Source organism: Aquarana catesbeiana, linkage group LG03, assembly GCF_042186555.1.
Source record: "Aquarana catesbeiana isolate 2022-GZ linkage group LG03, ASM4218655v1, whole genome shotgun sequence".
NCBI classification, from domain to species: Eukaryota; Metazoa; Chordata; class Amphibia; order Anura; family Ranidae; genus Aquarana; species Aquarana catesbeiana.
The window spans coordinates 640,062,783-640,082,259 of NC_133326.1; the positions used below are offsets into that span (position 1 = coordinate 640,062,783).

The 19,477-nt window shown below is 43.5% G+C and overlaps 1 protein-coding gene across 2 annotated transcripts in view; it reads left to right on the top strand.

Annotated features, from left to right (window-relative positions):
* Positions 1-9,029: 9,029 nt before the first annotated feature.
* COL5A3 (collagen type V alpha 3 chain) overlaps positions 9,030-19,477 on the top strand; it is a 299,466-nt gene continuing 289,018 nt past the window's right edge. For both annotated transcript variants that reach the window (XM_073622539.1, XM_073622540.1), the window contains exon 1: positions 9,030-9,340. In XM_073622539.1, coding sequence (XP_073478640.1) covers positions 9,205-9,340 — 136 coding nt within the window. In that variant the 5' untranslated portion in view covers positions 9,030-9,204. The remainder of the gene's footprint in view (positions 9,341-19,477) is intronic.

The window sequence follows — 19,477 nt, forward strand, 5'->3', positions numbered from 1 at the left end:
CTGCAGTCAAGGATGGCTTCCACTTCATACTCCTCATTGCCGTCCACCAGAACTGGTTCAGGGACCCTGGTGCCCCTATCAGGAAAAGGATCATCTACAGCAGGCTTCAAGAGTGACACGTGAAACACAGGGTGTATCTTAAATGAGTCAGGTAAGCATAATTCATAAGACACCTCGTTAATTTTCCTTTTCACAGGGAAAGGCCCAATAAATTTAGGGGCAAGCTTCTTGGAAGGATATGCTAATCTAATATTATTAGTAGACAGCCATACCTTGTCGCCAAGCTGAAGGATTAGATCTCCTCTTCTTTTCTGATCAAAGAACCTCTTATTGTCCGCTTGCGCCTTGGATACCGCTTCCTGCAAGATCCGGTTATTATGACTGAGGAACTGCACTGTGTCCTGGACCGCTGGAACTGAGGATTCTGAAAGAAAATCTGGTAAAAAAGATGCATGAAACCCATAATTGGCAAAGAAAGGGGATTGACCGGTGGCAGAGTGACTGGCATTATTGTAAGCGAATTCCGCTAGGGGCAGCAAGGACACCCAATCATCTTGCACAAAAGATGTAAAACACCTAATGTATTGCTCCAGAGTCTGATTTGTCCTTTCAGTTTGCCCATTTGTTTGGGGATGGTATGCTGAAGACAGGGCTAGTTCAATTTTCAGATTTTCACAAAGGGCTCTCCAAAAGCGTGAAGTAAACTGTACCCCCCTATCGGACACTATATTTGCGGGGATTCCGTGTAACCTGACAATTTCCCTAATGAACACACGGGCCGTCTCTACAGCAGAAGGTGTTCCTTTTAGGGGCACAAAGTGGGCCATTTTGGATAGCCGGTCAACGACCACAAGGATCGCTGAACATCCCTCAGAACATGGCAATTCAACTATAAAGTCCATTGCAATCATCCTCCAGGGCCTATCTGGTATAGGCAATGGTCTTAGTAGTCCCCAAGCTCTGTTCCTGGGAGTTTTATTCTGGATGCAGACAGAACAGGAGTTGACATATTTTCTGCAAAATTCCTTCAGGTTAGGCCACCAAAAGGTGCGCTGCACCAGCTCAAGGGTCTTACGGACCCCAAAATGTCCTGCAAGTGGATGGTCATGCAAAAGTGTCAGCACCTTGACTCGGACGTTCTCTGGTACAAAAATTTGACTTCCCCTCCATAATAGTCCATCTCGAGATGTTAAAGAGGACCCCTGGAGACTTGAAGGTTCTGGGGATGCTTCTCTGATCATGGACAGAAGATCTGTTTGAAGGAGAAGGAAACTATTTGCCGGCAGAATGGTGTCAGGTACAGAAAAGTCTTTAGGATTATCAAACATGTGCGACAGCGCGTCTGGCTTTACATTTTTGGACCCCGGCCGGTAGGTGATATGGAAACAAAACCGTGTAAAGAATAGGGCCCAACGGGCCTGTCTGGGTTTTAGTCTTTTAGCAGATCTTAAATATTCAAGATTCTTATGGTCCGTATAAATCAGTGATGGGAGTAAGTCACACATGTGCAAGTCATAAGCAAGTCTCAAGTCTTAACCTTCAAGTCATAAGCAAGTCCCAAGTTACTGTGGCGAAAAGCAAGCAAGTCAAGTCGAGTCCCTGCCAGAAGTCAAGCAAGTCAAGTCAAGTCATTTATTTTGGTCAAGTCACAAATTAAGTCAAAATACTGATCTACCCCGAAGCCGGGACTCGGGGGAGCTTTCTATTGTGGGGGGGGGGGGGGGGGGGGGCGGCGTTTTTTGCCTAGGCCAAGACACAGAACTGGTGGTGCCAAGTCATTGCAAGTCATTGCAAGTCAAATAGCCCAAGTCAAAGTCAAGTCGCAAGTCATTAGTGACAAGTCAAAGTCAAGTCGAGTCATTTATTTAATTTTGTAAAGCAAGTCGCAAGTCCTCAAACAGGTGACTCGAGTCTGACTCGAGTCAAGTCATGTGACTCGAGTCCCCCACCTCTGGTATAAATCAGTACCGGGTGGACTGCGCCTTCAAGCAAATACCTCCATTCCTCCAAAGCTGTCTTGATAGCAAGTAGCTCCCGGTCCCCCACATCATAGTTCCGCTCAGCCGGTGAAAGTTTCCTAGAAAAGAACCCTACGGGATGCATCAGGTCCTTGTTTCCTTGCCGTTGGGAAATAATAGCACCCACGGCTACTTCGGACGCATCAACCTCCAGGATAAAGGGCAAGGATGGGTCAGGATGGCTAAGAATCGGAGCTGACGTGAAACGTCTCTTTAACTCTTCAAAGGCCCCCTGAGCTTCCGGGTTCCAGTGGAAACGAAGATTCTGCTTAGTTAGCTGCGTGATGGGGGCGATGATGGCAGAGAACCCCCTGATAAACTTCCTATAAAAGTTTGCAAACCCAATGAAGCGTTGTACCCCCTTCTTGTCCATGGGTGCTGGCCATTCTAACACAGCAGACACCTTCTGAGGATCCATTTTGATGCCGGTTGGGGAGATCACTAACCCCAGGAACTGAATCTCCTTTTGTTCAAATTCGCACTTTTCCGCCTTAGCATACAGTCTGTGCAGGCGGAGTCGGGCCAGGACTTTACGGACATGTTCCCTATGTTGCTCGAGTGAACTGGAGAAGATTAGAATATCGTCCAAGTAGACGATTAGAAAAATGTCCAGGAAATCTTTGAACACATCATTGACCAGATGCTGAAACGTGGCAGGAGCAATGCAAAGGCCGAAGGGCATGACTAGGTATTCATAGTGTCCGAAACGGGTCCGGAAGGCCGTCTTCCATTCATCCCCGGCCCGAATGCGGACCAGATTGCAGGCCCCTCTCAGATCTAATTTGGTAAAGATGATGGCAGACCTTAATTTCTGGAACAGTTCAGGTATTAGGGGCAATGGATAACGGTTTTTGACCGTAATTTTGTTTAGCTCCCGATAGTCCACACAAGGGCGAAGCGTTTGATCTTTCTTGGAGACAAAAAATATTCCTGCACCAGCTGGTGAAGTGGACTGTCGGATGAAGCCTTTTTCAAGATTTTCGTTTATGTAAACCTTAAGTGCCTCTTGTTCTTTCTCAGATAGCGGAAAGATGCGCCCAAAAGGAATCTCAGCTCCAGGAAGCAACTCAATTGGACAATCATAGGGACGGTGGGGTGGCAGAGAGTCTGCTCCCTTCTTGCTGAATACATCTGCAAATTCCTGATAGACCTCTGGTACGTCTTGAAGCAGATCTGGGTCAATGTCCATACAAAGTAAGGTAGCAGCAGAATTAACAGGTTCAGGTAAACAATGTCTTTGGCAATAGGGTGACTGAAACTTGATCTCGCCCGTGGCCCAGTTAACAAGAGGATTGTGGGCCTGAAGCCAGGGCATACCCAAAATGACTGGGAAAAGAGGTGATGAAATTACGTCCAGGACTAGGATTTCTCGGTGCTGAGATGAGCAGGTAGCAGGCAGAGGAAGGGTTTCTTGAGAGACCTGTCCAGATCTTATATGGGACCCATCGGCCAGAAAAACTGAAAGTCTGTGTGTTTTATTCTTTAAAGGAAGATCTTGTTGGGTAGCAAAAACAGAGTCAACAAAGCAGCTACATGCCCCAGAATCAACAATGGCGTTGACTTGAATTGTTCTTCCCTGGAGCTGTAATGAGAGAGGGAGAACAAGTTGAGTGGCATTGGCTGTTAAAGCGGATAAGCTGGTTGGAGTAGAAGAAAAACACTTACGGATCTTTACTGGGCAGTTGTTCACATAGTGGCCCGTCCCGCCACAATAGAGACAAAGATTCAGTTGGCGCCTGCGTGCCCGTTCTTCAGGGGTCAGCGTAGTACGCATAAGTCCCAGTTGCATAGGTTCAGGAGCATCAGTTGTTTGGTTGACTGGACTTGGGCCGGCGGAAGGTAGATACCGGGAGGCAGGCAGCGGGGCTCTTGCGATCATCCACATAGGCCGTGTTTGTTGAGAAGATCGTTCAGACCGGCGCTCACAAAGGCGTCGGTCAATTTGGATAGTAATAGCAATGAGCTCCTCCAAGGTGTCAGGCATTCCTACCCGGGCAAGTTCATCCTTAAGACCCTCAGATAGCCCCATGCGGAACTGGTGGCATAGGGCTGCGTTGTTCCATTGAGTGTCCGCGCTCCAGCGTTGAAAGTCCATAACATAGTCCTCGGCCGGCCTACGGCCTTGCTGGAGCGCGAACAAAGCTGCCTCAGCGGTGGCAGTCCGCTGGGGGTCCTCATATAGCTGGGCCATGGCTTCAAAAAAGGCGGGTAAAGACTGAATCTGTATAGCATTGGTTTCAAGCAGGCGGTGGGCCCAGGTCTGGGGTTCCCCCTGAAGGAGGGATATGACAAACCCCACTTTGGTAGCTTCCAAGGAAAAAGTCCGTGGCTGTAGACCGAAGTAAAGTTGACAAGCGCTGCAAAAAGCCAAAAACTTGGTTCGGTCAACAGAAAACTTTTCAGGAACAGGGACTCTTGGCTCCGGTGGAAGCATGACCACAGAGGGTGGTGCAGCAGCCTGTACTGGAGCGGCTGCGGAAGCAGGAGCCACACCACCGGGACCACTGAGGTTTAACACTTGACCCTCTAGTCTGTTGTAACTGTCTTGTAAGGTCTTTACAGCTTGGGTGAGAGCTGCTAAATGCGTACAGATCTCCTTGATGGGAGAGGTCTCTCCTGCAGGCTCAGTCATGGCTGTTCGTACTGTTAGGTACCTGGTAGTTGAGCCTGACTGGTGGAAGGAGACCTCTCTTAAACGCTGGTTCAGGAGCCGCTGGAAGTGAGAACAGTGGTCTCCTGAGCGCAGTGGGTAGGAGGGCCTGATGCAGGTTCCAGCAGAAGCAGATACCGGAACTGGAAGGATGTCCCTCAGAGATGGCTGAGCTGCGGATGCAGGCAGGCTGGTGCAGACCGGGAGGCAGGCAGACAGATGCGAAGACAGCAGCTGGATGCAAAACAAGCAGGCGGAGAGCAGCGTCACAGGACACAGGCAAGCAAGGTCAGACAGTCCGTTTTGGCAGGAGATCAGGCAGGAATAAACAACAGGGATGATCCAAGGAATCGTCAGGCAGGCAGTAATTCGGCAACAGTTAACAGAATAAGCAAGGTCAGGCAAGCCGGGTCGGATAGGAGACTGGAGAATGGTCAGACGTAGCCGGGTCACTAGCAAAATAACAGATAGGCAGATACAGGAACTTCAGGTGCAGAGCTGCAGACGAACAGCACCTGACATGAGCACCTGTCATTCTTTTAAAGGGACCTTGGCGCCCAAAACAGCGCTAGCGCGAACGGGCGTGCGCACGGGCACGCGAGCGCACCCGCGAACGCGCGTACGGGCACACGCGGGAGCGCTCCGGCGCCCCCTGGTGGGGAATTGAGCTGAATTGTCCTAGAAAGACTCCTCGTGCCCCTGCGTGCACGCAGATTTGCCCGACGGCTACTGACATGCCCCTGACAGTCCCCATCAACATGGGGACAAGGTGCTTTGGGGGCTACCCCAAAGCACCCTCCCCATGTTGAGGGCATGTGGCCTGGTATGGTTCAGGAGGCTCTCTCGCCCCCCCCCCCCTTTTCCTGCGGCCTGCCAGGTTGCGTGCTCAGATAAGGGTCTGGTATGGATTTTTGGGGGAACCCCACACCATTTTTTAAAAATTTTGGCACTTTTTTTTTCAACTCGAACATCGGGCTCATCCCTAGTTACACACACTAAACTGATGACCTGTTGGGGATTTAAAAAACATCACCTATGGAAAATATAGGGTACTGAAGTTTGTCACCATTTTACGGGCGCACACAATGTTAAGGTTTGACATGTTGGATATCTGTTTACTCTGTAATATATTGTGTTTAAGTGCCCTACAATTAACTTCAGCTTATTTTTTACTGAAGTTTTGCATTTTGTAAACCTAATACCTAACTACCACTATTTTATTCTCTAGCATGTCTTCTCTCAGAAAATATATATTATTTGGGGATTTTCCATAATCTTCATGCCTTAAATTATGTTTTGCTCTGGGGGAGGTGATGAGGATTTTTTTGTACACTATGATTGCTTATTACAGCGATGATCAGTGATGATCTGATCACTGTTACAAGCAACTATTTTTGTAAATGTCACCTATTCATGCCATTTATTGTGTACTATTATGATAGCTGTGATTGGTCACAGTGATTACATGGTATCAGGGCCGTGCACAGCAGGCCAGTACATAGATCTGTGGTCCCCTGTGTCCATTGTGGTACAATGCGTGCAACTCGAATATGACGTCCGCCCGGAATAGCAGTGCTCCTGCCTGGCTGTTTTATTACTATAGGCCGGACAGGAGGTGGTTAAAGTATTACTAAACCCACAACAGTAAAATCAGTGTGTATATGCAGTAAAGCATGCTTGTTATACTTACTGTGGAGCATAAGGGGTCAATCCTCTGCATTGTGTGAAAAGACTGTTTGATTCTGCCTTCCCTGATCCTCCCCTTCTTCCGCTGTCCCCAATACATCTGCTGATAGTACGGGGCCTTGGGGGCACTCTGCACATGCTCAATTTGGTGTGTATTGCTAGAGAGTTTTTATTTTTTTTGGTAGGGTGCATGTTATTGGCACAAGGCCAATCAGCACTGTCCAGACAGAGGGTCAGGAGACATGCAGCCTCATAGGACAGCCAGAGGAGAATGAAACCTCCTCCTACAAGTTTAACCAGTGCTCGGCCAGACACTGATAGAAGTCACAAGACTGTTATATACAGCTGATGATAAAAGATATTTAGCAGTTTATATTTACTAAAATAATTGCATTTCTGTGTTCTGTATACTGAGGGAGACCATATATAGTGAATGTAGGGTCCTGGGTTTAGTTACACTTTAAGTAAACCTTACTTTGCATTATTCTTTTGTTGATAACAGAAGTTTAATATGTCTGGGAATCAAATCAAGTAGAATGTCTTGTCATGTCTTGATGAAGTTTTAAGGGCTTTCAAACAAATTATTGACCCAGTGCTGGCATAACTGAATGCTCTGAGAAATTGTTTTTTTTTTTAATCTCTTATGAATGTTACAGCAAAAATTCTAATCTTGCATGGGTAGCTTGAGTATAGAATGCTAAAGATTCTTTGGCTGGTGTAGCTCTGCAGGAGAGGGAAATTTGATGTCATCAGTGGTGGAGCTGGAGTTATTACTTTTTCGGGAATCCATTCAAGTAACAGGTCTAAATTACATTTTAAAGGCTTTTAAACAAAACGAGTTAACTCAGTGGTGGCATTATCAAATTCTCTGATGAACAATTTTTCAGAATTTCTTAAGAATGTTCAAGCAAAAGTCTGACTGTGTATGGCTAGCTTAAGTGTCAGATGCTAAAGATTCTTTGGCTGATGTAGCTCTGCAGGAGAGTAAAGACTTAAGTCACCAGCGGTGGAACTGGCATTATTACTCTTTCAGGAATCCACTCAGGTAGTAGGTCTAGACAAAATTGTTAAGGGTTTTCGAACAAACTAGCTGACTCAATGATGGCATCATCAAATGCTCAAATGAACAATTTTTCAGAATTTCTTATAAACATTCAAGTAATAATCTAACTGTGAATAGTTAAAATAATGGATGCTTAAAGTGGTTGTAAAGGCTTAAGGTTTTTTACCCTCATGCATTCTATGCATGAAGGTAAATAACCTTCTATGTGTCAGCAGCAGCCCTTGTACTTAACTGAGCCCCATCTCTATCCAGCAACGTGCACGAGAACTCTCCTGGTTCTCTTCCTCCTCATTGGCTCCCGCTACTGTCAATTACAGCCAGCTAGCCAATCAGGAGAGAGTGGAGCAGGGTTGAACCGCCTCCATGTGTGAGTGGACACACGGACCTGAGGCTCAGAGGGAGCCTGCTCAGGTGCTCCCATAGCAAGCTGCTTGCTATGGGGGCACACAATAGGTGGAATGGCCAGGAGCACCAGCTCGGTACCTAAGAAGAGGAGGACTGGGGCTGCTCTGTGCAAAACCATTGCACTTTAAAATTCTTTGGCCAGTGTAGCTCAGCTGGAAAGTGAAGATTGAAGTCACCAGCGGTGGAACTGGCACTATTGCTCCTATGGGAATCCACAGTAGCAGGTCTGGACAACATTTTTAAGTTTTCGAAGGAAACTTAGTTGACTCGATGGCATCAAGGAATGCTGTAATTCACAATTTTTTTTAATTTCTTAAACGTTCAAGCAAAAATCTAACCGTGTATGGCTAGCCTAAAGTAATAGTAAAGGTAATTATAAAAAAAAACTAAAACAAATGACAAACATGTTATACTTACCTTCTCTGTGCAGTGATTTTGCACAAAGCAGCCCCGATCTTCCTGTCGAGTGCCTCCAGATCAAGCAGCTTGCAATGGGGGCACCCAAGCAGACTCGCTCCCGAGCAGCTGTTCTGCGTGTCTATTCACACACAGAGACATGGCCCGACCCTGTCCCCACTCTCTTCTGACCGACTGGGATTGACGGCAGTGGGAGCCAATGGCTCCCACTGCCAAGGAGGAGGTAGAGCCCCTGGAAAGCCGAGGCCTTCATGCACATCACTGGATCACGATGGGGCTCAGGTAAGTATTAGGGGGACTGTTGCACAGAGAAGGTTTTTTATCTTCATGCATAGAATTTATGAAGGTAAAACCCTTGAGCCTTTGCAACCACTTTAGGTGTTGGATGCTAAACATTCCTTGGCAAGTGTACTTCTGCAAGAGAGTGAAGGTTGAAGTCACCGTGGTGAAACTGGCGTTTATAATCTTCCTTAACAGGGTTGCTTTTTTCATTTCTTCTTTCATGTGAAGTATACCTGACTGTTACAAGTTCCAGCTGCAAAAGTGGATTTAGAGATATGAGATAGAGATATGAAGACAATAGAGAGAATTGGGATGAGGTGACGTAAGGAAGGTGACAAGGAAGTGAAGAAGTGTGATGGAGAGGGGACACAGACGGAGTAGCAGAGAAGGAGGGGGTGACGTTGGAGAACAGGGTGACAGAAGCAATGGGTGGGTGGTTGGTACTGCCAAAAGCTGCATCTGATGAATAGAACAAGGAAAGAAAAGGAGGAGGGGGTGAGAACGGAGAGAGTGGGAGGGAGGGAAAGACAGAATAGGACACACAGCCAGACAGCACTTACTGGGAGAAAACTGATACCACTGAGAGAGAGAACCAAGCCAAAGCCCAGCACTCTTCTCTGTCCCTTCCCCTCCACACACATGGATACATGACGGTGTGACTTTGGATTACAGTCCTATGTCCCATGTGTGTACAGCTACAACTACCAGACAGAGGCACCCGCACATTCTGCACTATGGCCAGGTGGATTCTACCCTGGGATTGCTGGAAAGTCTCCTTACTACTTCTGTTCATGCAAGGTTTCCACACAGCCAGAACAGGTACAGTCCCAATGCATGATATTATCTTGATCTACATAAATAAAGAATTATTTGGCATTTAACATTTATTGATAGGTTCTGTACTGCAGCAAGAATTCTAAATAGACGCTATGCTGCAAAAATTAATGCTTATCATCATGATACCGAAAGACTAGCATATTTACAAACTTTTACAGGCTGGATGTGACAATGATTGGCTCAGTTTGTCAGATTTGGGTTCATAGAAATCCCATCAATTTGTATTTAACATATTTTATGCATATTTGAACGGCTGGGCATTCAGCATACAGTTTCTTACAGGGTTCGTTCACCAAATGCTGATAACACAGTTATAGGGAGATGTTGGGTTCAATAACCTACTTTTAAGAAGTCCGGTGATGACCCAGATCTGGTTCTGCATTTGTTCTCAATGAGTCTCACTTTTGTAGAGTTTAAGAGTTTTCAGAGGAAACTAGTTGACTCAATGGCATAATGGAATGCTGTAATTCACAATTTTTTTTAATTTCTTACGAACGTTCAAGCAAGAATCCAACCGTGTATGGCTAGCTTAAAGTAACAGTAAAGGGTTCAGGAACCCTACTATTTATACTAGTTTTTGAACCCTACTATTGAGTGTTTCCCTAACTGATCATTAAAGGAAACCTGTCCTGCTTAAAATACATGGACTTTTATTATTATTAATTACAGGTATTTATGTAGTGCTGACAGTTTGTGCAGCAATTTACATACTGTATATTCACTGGAGTCCTGATTTCAAGAAGTTTACAACTCAAGGTCACTATCTCACGTACATATATTAAGACCAATTTGGAAATGAGCCATTTAACATAGCAGCATGTATTTGAAGTGTGGGAGGAAATCAACACAAGTATAAGGGGAATATGCAATGTCCATGCAGGTAGTGCTTTGACTGGGATTCAAACCTAGGACCCCAGTGCTACAAGACAAATGGGCGAACCACTAAGCATTGCTGGCTTTCTCCTATAACTAGTAGTTGCTTAGCTATCTCTGGCTGTAAAGCTTTTTAAATCACTCACCTGGAGCAAACTGCACAAATTAAGTTAGAATTACTGATCTGCCCATTCAATGACCTAGAAAGTGTTTAAGCTATTGGATCAGCATGACAGCCAGGCATATAGCTTTTTCAGAAGAAGAGGTCAGCAATGGGTAACCTGCATTATTTTATCAGGCTTCCTTTAAAGCTAACTCCAATAGGGGGAGTGCTATCTCCTTGTAGTGGCCATGCTTGGTGGGTGGAGCTGGGAACTGAGGAGCAGAAATCACTCTACCAGAGTTCCCAAGAGATGTACAAGGCTCAGTTCACATGTATCTGATGCATTTTGAACCGTTTCCGATTCGCAAAGCATGTGAACCAGCCCGGGTTGCGATGGGAATTTTAAAAGGGTCCTGTGCATTTTTCACTCCAGTTCAGGTGCAATTTCAGTGTCAAATTCGCACCTGAATTGCACCTGAACCGCTGAATGGAAACCGCAGCGGTCTCCAAAACTGGACCTGCATATACACTATATTTGCAAAAGTATTGTGACACCTGTATTGTGACACATGAACTTTAATGGCATCCCAGTCAGTCCGTTGGGTTCAATGTTGAGTTGGCCCACCCTTTGCAGCTATAACAGCTTCAATGATACTGGGAAGGCTGTCCACAAGGTTTAAGAGTGTGTCTATGGGAATGTTTGTCCATTCTTCCAAAAGCGCATTTGTGAGGTCAGGCACTGATGTTGGACAAGAAGGCCTGGCTCTCAGTCTCCACTCTAATTTATCCCAAAAGTGTTCTATTGGGTTGAGGTTAGGACTCTATGCAGCCCAGTCAAGTTCCTCCAACCCAATCTCACTCGTCCATTTGCTTTGTGCACTGGTCCAAATCATTTGGTGGAGGGAGATTATGGTGTGGGATTGTTTTTCAGGGGTTGGTCTTGGCCCCTAGTTTCAGTGAAGGGAACTCTAAAGACATCAGCATTCCAAGACATTTTGGACATATTCAACTTTGTGGGAACAGTTTGGGGATGGCCCCTTCCTGTTCCAACATGACTGCACACCAGTGTACAAAGCAAGGTCCATAAAGACATGGATGAGCGAGTTTGAGATGGAGGAAACTGACTGACCTGCACACTGAGTCCTGACTTCAACCTGATAGAACACATAGACTGCGAGCCAGGCCTTCTGGTCCAACATCAGTGCCCGACTTCATAAATGCGCTTCTGGAAGAATGGTTCAAACATAGACACACTCCTTAACCTTGTGGACACCCTTCCCAGAAGAGTTGAAGCTGTTATAGCTGCAAAGGGTGGGCCAACTCAATATTGAACCCTACGGGACCAAGACTGGGATGCCATTAAAGTTCATGCGTATGTAAAGGCAGACGTCCCAATACTTTTGACAATATAGTGTATGTGACCCTAGCCTAAAAGGGTACTAGGTTGTTCAGCTTGCAGAAAGCATCCAAAATTTAATTAACAGTGCTGGGTTATTTTTTTTGCATTGAATGTGCAATACATTTACAGGAAAACAAGGCATCATTAACATTAGCTGCAAAGTCCAATGTGTCTTGTCTCTTGAAAATTTAGCACAGCCATACTATTGACAACTATGAAGCTGGAATGGCAAGTTAGAACGTGCAGCTCCACAGATAAATGCATCTATACACATAAACCTCATAACCAGGTTCATTAGAAACTAGAATTGCTGCAAAAATTGAACAGATTATACTGAACTGTTCACAATATGGAACAAATTGCCTTTATGCTGAACTCAGCAAGTAGAATTAATGCATGCTATTAGTAGAAATTAAATACCAAAATGTGCTTTTAGACATAGTGCTGGTTTCTTTATGAGATATCCCAAAGATATTTTGTTTTATATACCTGTCAATATATTGAACAACAAACTTATTAGTTTAATAAGTAAACAGAAGAATTTTTGGCAAAAAAAGTCTAAAACCCAGAACCAGACAACAAAATGCTTTTAAAGGGTTAGCCTATGCAGAACTGAAATGTTGGTTATGGTTATAGATAGACACGGATGGGTTGAATGACCTGCTGGCTTCTTATATTTATTACAACTCCAGTCGTAAGATTCCCCTGCTGTACACTCCATCCCCAGTATCCAGCTCCTCCACCATAAAGTCTATCCTCCTTTTGCAGCAACAGGCAGCTCATTCATCCTACTTCAATCTTCATAATGTAGAATAAATTATGCAGTGAGTTTAGAGGGAGCTGGGATTTTGGGTGGAGAAATTTAAATATACAAGTCACTGAAAGCTGGTATGTGAGTCATCCCCTTGTAGAGTGAAAGGATCATTCCTTTAATTTGAATTACATATGATGCATTCAGTTTGAGAAGCCGGATGATTTTTCAGGTTCTAAATTTCAGTCCCCCTAATGACCTGATCCTCCTAACCTAATGCAATCTAAGCAATTACATTTTGGGTGGTCTGCCCCAAACTTTAGGTGATAATGCTTTTTTCGGAAAAGGGGGGGTACCTCTGCTGACATCAGTGAAATGCCCTCTGGTTACAATCCAATTACTGGAGTGCAATACATCAACATAATTTTGCTATAAAGGAACCTGTCATGAGAAGGGGATGGAGGCTGCTATTGGCCAGCTCTCTTGAAAATTCAAGTTGAATATCAAACCTCTTGCTTCAATAATTTGAGTTGTGTCCTGAAAAAATATGCATATAAGGATTCGCGACTTTTCTGATATGCATGCTTGTCTGCCAGGCAGCAGGCATTTTTAGAAGGAAGTTTGGCCTTGACATTTTTTGTTCATGTTAGGTGTGCTGTAATACTTTAGGTAAAAATATTAAATTAGGCTAATAGGCATTACAATACAAAAGACCAAAAAATGTGGTTCACAAGCTGTATAAAACATAACTTTTATCATATATTTGAAAATGGCTGGAACCTCACCTCTATATACTTACTCTCAGATCTGTTGTTATTCACTAAGGCAGGCCTAAAGGCCCATACACTCGATCAGAAAATTGTACAAAAAATCTGGCTTTCAAAGCTACCGTACGATAATCTGATCGTTAGTACACAGCTTTCATCTGAAATTTTCCGAAAGAACAAACACAAAAAATGTTCTCGTACCATACCAGATTGTACGATTGTTGTTTAATTAATACAGTGTTCACCTAAAAATACAATACAACACATTAAATCAATTCCGAATTTTTGTTCTGTCATATGAGAATTTTCATACTTCAGTAACCTCTTAATTTTCGAGCTGGAGACTAGCATGCAAAAAAAAAAAACGGACGATCATTCGTCCAATAATCTCATTGTGTATAGTAGGCTTTAGATGGGTCATCTTTTTTTGTTTAATCAGGTTTAACAAAAAAAAAAAAAACGGACTCTATTCCCCTATCCACACACCCGTTATAGATGGGGGAATCCTTCCCACTGAGCAACTGTATTCTTACAACAAGAAGACTTCCTTGCCATCAGAATACACTGATAAGCATTGAGGGCTATAGCCTGCAGCACTGCTTGAGCAGGGAAAATCTCAAAGGGTAGTTGTACAGAGGTCAATCAATAAATCGACTTCTGTACTACCACAGGGGCCATATTTGGATCAAAACTGGTACCTGCTGAACCATCCGAATTTCGATGCATGTATGGACGGCTTAACATCTCCCTAAATTTTTTTCCTCACCTAGTAGACAGCAGAGAAAAGAGACAGATAGCACACATTTCCTTCAAAACACTTCTACTTGCTTGCCTCCAAAAGGTATTTATACAACACTAATTTACACAATGCTTTATGTACTATCCATTCACATAAGTAGGTTACAATGTATGGTCCTTATCTGATATGCATACATAGTAGAGCCAATTAACCTAAAGCATGGCTTTGGAGTGTGGGAGGAAACCCTGCACAGGCAGAGTAAAGCCGACCATAGATGGTTTGAATCTTGGCCGGTTCAGCAGGGACCAGCAGAGATTCGAACCATATATGGGCAGGCTGAATGTTATACCCAAATCAATCCATCAATCAACATAGGTACAACCAGCTTGTTGGATTTTAATTGCAGTTTATGCTACCTGCTAGTAAAGCCACTAGCAGTAATCACTGTGTTCTCACAGCAAAGGTGGCTCCATCCACCAGGAGAACACAATGGCTCCACAGGAGAGATTCAGTGGTCTGTGTTGATAGGGGAATGGATCATTTTTTCCCTTTCTGCCTGGTCTATGGCCGGCTTTAGAAAACAGCATGCAGATAGTGTGCTGCTCAGAATCTGAACCAAGAATACAAAAGTGATAACCACTAAACGACTGTGCTGCCCTGTTTCCATATATATGAGCTGTATGTCCCTTTTGTTATACTTACAATTGCATAATTTCCCATGGGACAGCAAAAAAACATTCTTTTGTTTGATAGTTGATAGCCGTGAGTGACTGTAAACCAACTATTACAGAAAATGTTCGTACCAGTATGCGTCACTGGGTGTTGCGCTCAGATACCAGTTTACTACATTGATGGACACAGACTCTGATACTGTTCCTGTTCTGTGCTGGAAAACAGATCAGAAAAAAATGAAAATGCAATAATGAGCCCACCAATCTGTAATGATCATAGGAAACTTTAAACAAGTTATGGGCAGTAAACTATGTGACAGTAAAGGTGGATTAGCTGTTATCTGACATCTGGTAGCATGTGTTTAAAATTCCAGACTGCAAAGTGAGATGGTTATATGGCAGAACACTGAGTTCCTACACACCTGCAGATTCCTGCTAGCAGCATGGGATAAAAAATACCAAACCAGAGCTCTATTCACAGAGAGCTAAAGGTATTCATAAAACATATGGCAATGTAATGTATACAGAACCTCCTGAGACAATGCTGTAGCACCATTCAGTGGATCAGCCAAACTTTTGTTCAAGTTGGATTATCAGTTGTCAATCTAAATAGTTGTTTTTATCAGTTTTATCAGTGCCAGGTGCCACCTTCAACAATGACAAATGGCAATGAGCCACAATGAGTTAAATGATTACATTTATACCATTCAGTAAAAGTTAGCCAAAATTAGAAATGTATAGCAGTCACTGAAACTTTGCTTAAAGATTCAGTCCACCCAAAGGAGATATTTGAGTTACAGGAGGAATTTGATCAACTGAGCCACCTTTCAGATTCTTATACCTCTTGGGACCTCAAGAGATATAATTATTGTTTTTGTTTCTGCTCATGTTGGGGTTGCAGGTGTTTCTGCCACCTTGGGATGTTCCCACTCCTACTTTTGTATTTCCATATTATAGAATAAATGAAAAATCCATCAGGGAGCACTGAAATCAATTATAATGACCATAGCAGATGTGGAGACTCAGTGCAGTGATCTCACCAAAAGAGTCCCAGAGAGATAAGGAACTATGAAATGGTTTAACTTTCCAGCATTTATGAAAAGCTTAACATTTTTGGGTTGACTGGCTGTTTAAAAATACTGAAAAAATAATTTATTATATAAATGAGTAATTCTTTATTTTTTCACAAGATTACAATACCATAATTTGTAGTTTTTTAGATTTGGGAGAGAGAGAGATGAGAAGCCAATAACAGGCTAATGGAAGGTTTACTGGGCCATGTATGTCTTCTTGCTGATAACACAACACACGAGTGTGCAAAAGATTTGATATTTCTGGAGGTGTTTGTAAAGCCGCGTACACACAAGCGGAATGTCCGACAGAAAAAGTCCGACGGAAGCTTTTCATCATCTATTCTGATCGTGTGTATGCCTCATCGGACTTTTTTTTTTCGAAAATTCTGACAGACCTAGAAATGGAAAACCGCTCGTCTGTATGCTGTTTCGACGGACCAAAAACAACGCATACTCTGAAGCAAGTACGAGACAGAAGCTATTGGCTACTGGCTATTGAACTTCCTTTTTCTAGTCCCATCGTAAGTGTTGTACGTCACCGCGTTCTTGACGGTCGGACTTTGGTTTGACCGTGTGTAGGCAAGACCGCTTGAATGGAATTCCGTCGGAGTTCCGTCGGAGAAACCTTCGGAGTTTATTCCGACGGCAAAACCAGTCGTGTGCACGTGGCATATGATGGAACATTATTTCACTAGGACACTGGTCAAAGCAGTGGAAACTGCAGTTTAACATTTCTTAATGCAAAATGACGCTCTTAGGGACAAATAATTTGCTGATAGAGTACAATATTGGCCAGAACTACAGAAGAACAAAAATTGAGGGTGCTTATCACAAATGAGCAAACAGTGTGGCTAGCCAGTGGGAATAGTAAACAGAACTCTGGGGCACATCGCTAGGGGGATCACCAGCAGGAGGATGGAGGCCATGATTCCTCTATATAGGTCTTTAGTTATCACCAGAGAAATCACCAGCAGGAGGAAGACCTCTCTTAGAAAAGATATTAACAGACAGAAGGAGTCCAGAGGTGGACAAAAAAATGGTAAAAGGCATAAAGAATAACACAAATCAGAAAAGACTGCAGTAACTTAATATGTATTGCCTCAAGGGGAAAAGGGGACATGACAGAACTTTTTTTATTACCTGAGGAGTGTGGAAAAGGTTCAGGAGGGCATTATTTTCAGTGCAAAACTAAAATCAAGAACATAGGGACATGACCTCAAGCTAGCAGGAGGAATGTTAAAAAATCTTAGAAAGTATTAAGGTAACAAATGAGTTGCTACTACTTGGAACGTTGGGGTGCATCATTACAGGGATTACCAACAGGAGAGAAGAGGTCCTGATTCCTTCATATAGATCTTTAGTTAGATCTCGTTTTTAATACTGTGCCCAGTTGTGGAGGCTTCACTTACAAAAAGATGTTAATGAGATGGAACAAATCAAGAGACAGGCAACAAAAATGGTAAAAGGACTGAGGGATAAAACATATCAGGAGAGACTGCAGGAATCTATACAATCATGAGGAAAGAAGGGAAAGGGGAGACATGAGTTAAACCTTTAAAGAAGGGGAAGCATTTTTAATATAAAGCTAAGATCAAGAACACAGGCACGTGACCTCAAACTAGCAGGAGGAAAGTTCAAAACTAGCCTTAGAAAGTATTATTTTACTGAAAGAGTTGATGCTTGGAATAGACTTCTACCAGAGTTAGTGAGTCAGTCAACAGTAAGTGAATTTTAACAAGCTTGGAACAAACTTAGGCCTATACTCTAACAAAAAAGCTTTAAAAAAGGGACAGACTTGATGGACCACTTGGTCTTTTTCTGATGTCACTATTTTTCTGGCTGGGGACCCATGGATTACACCAATAGATCAGTTCAGCACATTTATGTTAGGTGATAGATCCTACAAGAGCAAGGTGTAAGGCACGTACATGTGTCCCAGCATCACCACTGGAGAAGGGGTTAGCAGAGAAGACAAGAAGCTGACACCAGTGCCCTGTGGACACAAATTAACGATTACAGGTCACTGTTGTGCCCTGTGGACATAAATGGAAGGTTAGAGGTCACTGTCACCAGTCCATAGGTCATAGAGGGGGCAGTTGGAGGGGAAAGTATTTGGCAAGCTGTGTTTGTTCTACATTTCACCCTGCACAAACTTGTTATAACATTTTTGTCAAATTTCTACCATATGTCTGAAGTTTTGAAAAAATATTTATGCTGCACAGTTTTGTATTGTTCCTAAAAAGAAATAGAATTATCCTGCATATAAGGAAAAATTACTTTCTCTCGTTTTTACTGTTGCGTGCTGGAACTAAATTACCTGTTGAAAAAAATCCCCTCCTTTCCATCCTACATTTTATAATTCCCCATATACATATCTTAAATCCAGCCATCACTTTGCTATTTGCCGTCCTTGATTTCTCTTCTCTCTGTAGTGGCAGTGGACAGACTTCAATACTGGGGAGAGCAGCTCTGATGTTATGATGTCATTGTTGTTCTCTGCTGTACTGTACTGTGAGCACAGATTGACATAGTGACATCCCCCAGGGGGTAGGTCCATGACACCCTGGGTTTACAGGAAGTCAGCTGAATGATTCATACCATGAGAAGAACGGTGGTGGAACAGTGAATCTAAAAAGGACAGAGCTTTAGGAAGCGATTTTATCTCTGTGTTACAATGTACATTAACACCATGCATTGTACTGTTCTGAATGGCACAATGCATCACAGCAAATAGTAACAACCGCCATGCATGTTTGTGCATTGCAATAGAAAAGAAAAGGATATGCATAATTTTGGCCATGCTGGAGTACATTGGCAGGTCACTCAAAATGACATATCGTGCATAGATGTGTGTACAATAACATATTGTACAGGTGTCATACTGACTTAAGACAACATGAGTATCGCATCAAAAACTGCTTTTTAATTTTTCTCTTTAAATTGTATTTCTGCTTTAAATGTGGAGAAGAAAAGTTAAACAAAGCAAAAATGAAGGTGCCTACAGACACTGGGAATACTTATATGTTCATAGACCCATCCACATCCCTGGCCAAAGCTTCCTGCCCAAGCCTGCTCAGGGGAAAGTTTATTATGAAGGATCACTATTGGTTCCTCTGAGACAACTACCACCTGTATTGCTCCCCCCCATTTCCTCAATAGGCACATATATGTAAGATTTTTTAGTGCATATCTGTATGTTTGTAGAAAGATCTCCCTTTAGGTTGTTAAGCATCCAAGTCATGCATGCATGGTTGTTCACCATCTTTTAAGCAGGGTTGGTTCTAGCCCAGCTGATCTGTGGGTGCAGGACAAAAGTCAGGGGGCATAAGGTCACTGACAGTCTATCACACAGTGAGATAGAGAACCCGCATTTCCTGTTCACCCAATGTGTTTCTGTACCATGAGTCACCATCTGGAAGTAATGTCTGACAGGCAGAGCAGAGGGGGTGCAGGAATGCACATGGTGCAATAGTATGCATTAGGCTTGCCTCTTATATCAGGTATCCCTATCAGAGTCCCTCTTTATATCAGGTGTCCCTATCAGAGTCCCCCCCATATCAGGGTCCTCATTAGAGTCCCCACTTACATTAGGTATCCCTATTAGAGTCTCTCCATATCATGGTCCCCATCAGAGTCCCACCTTACATCAGGTGACCCTATTAGAGTACCACCCCACATAAGGGTGCCCATCAAAGACCCACCTTACTTCAGGTGTCCTCATCAGATTGTCCCCTAATTCACGG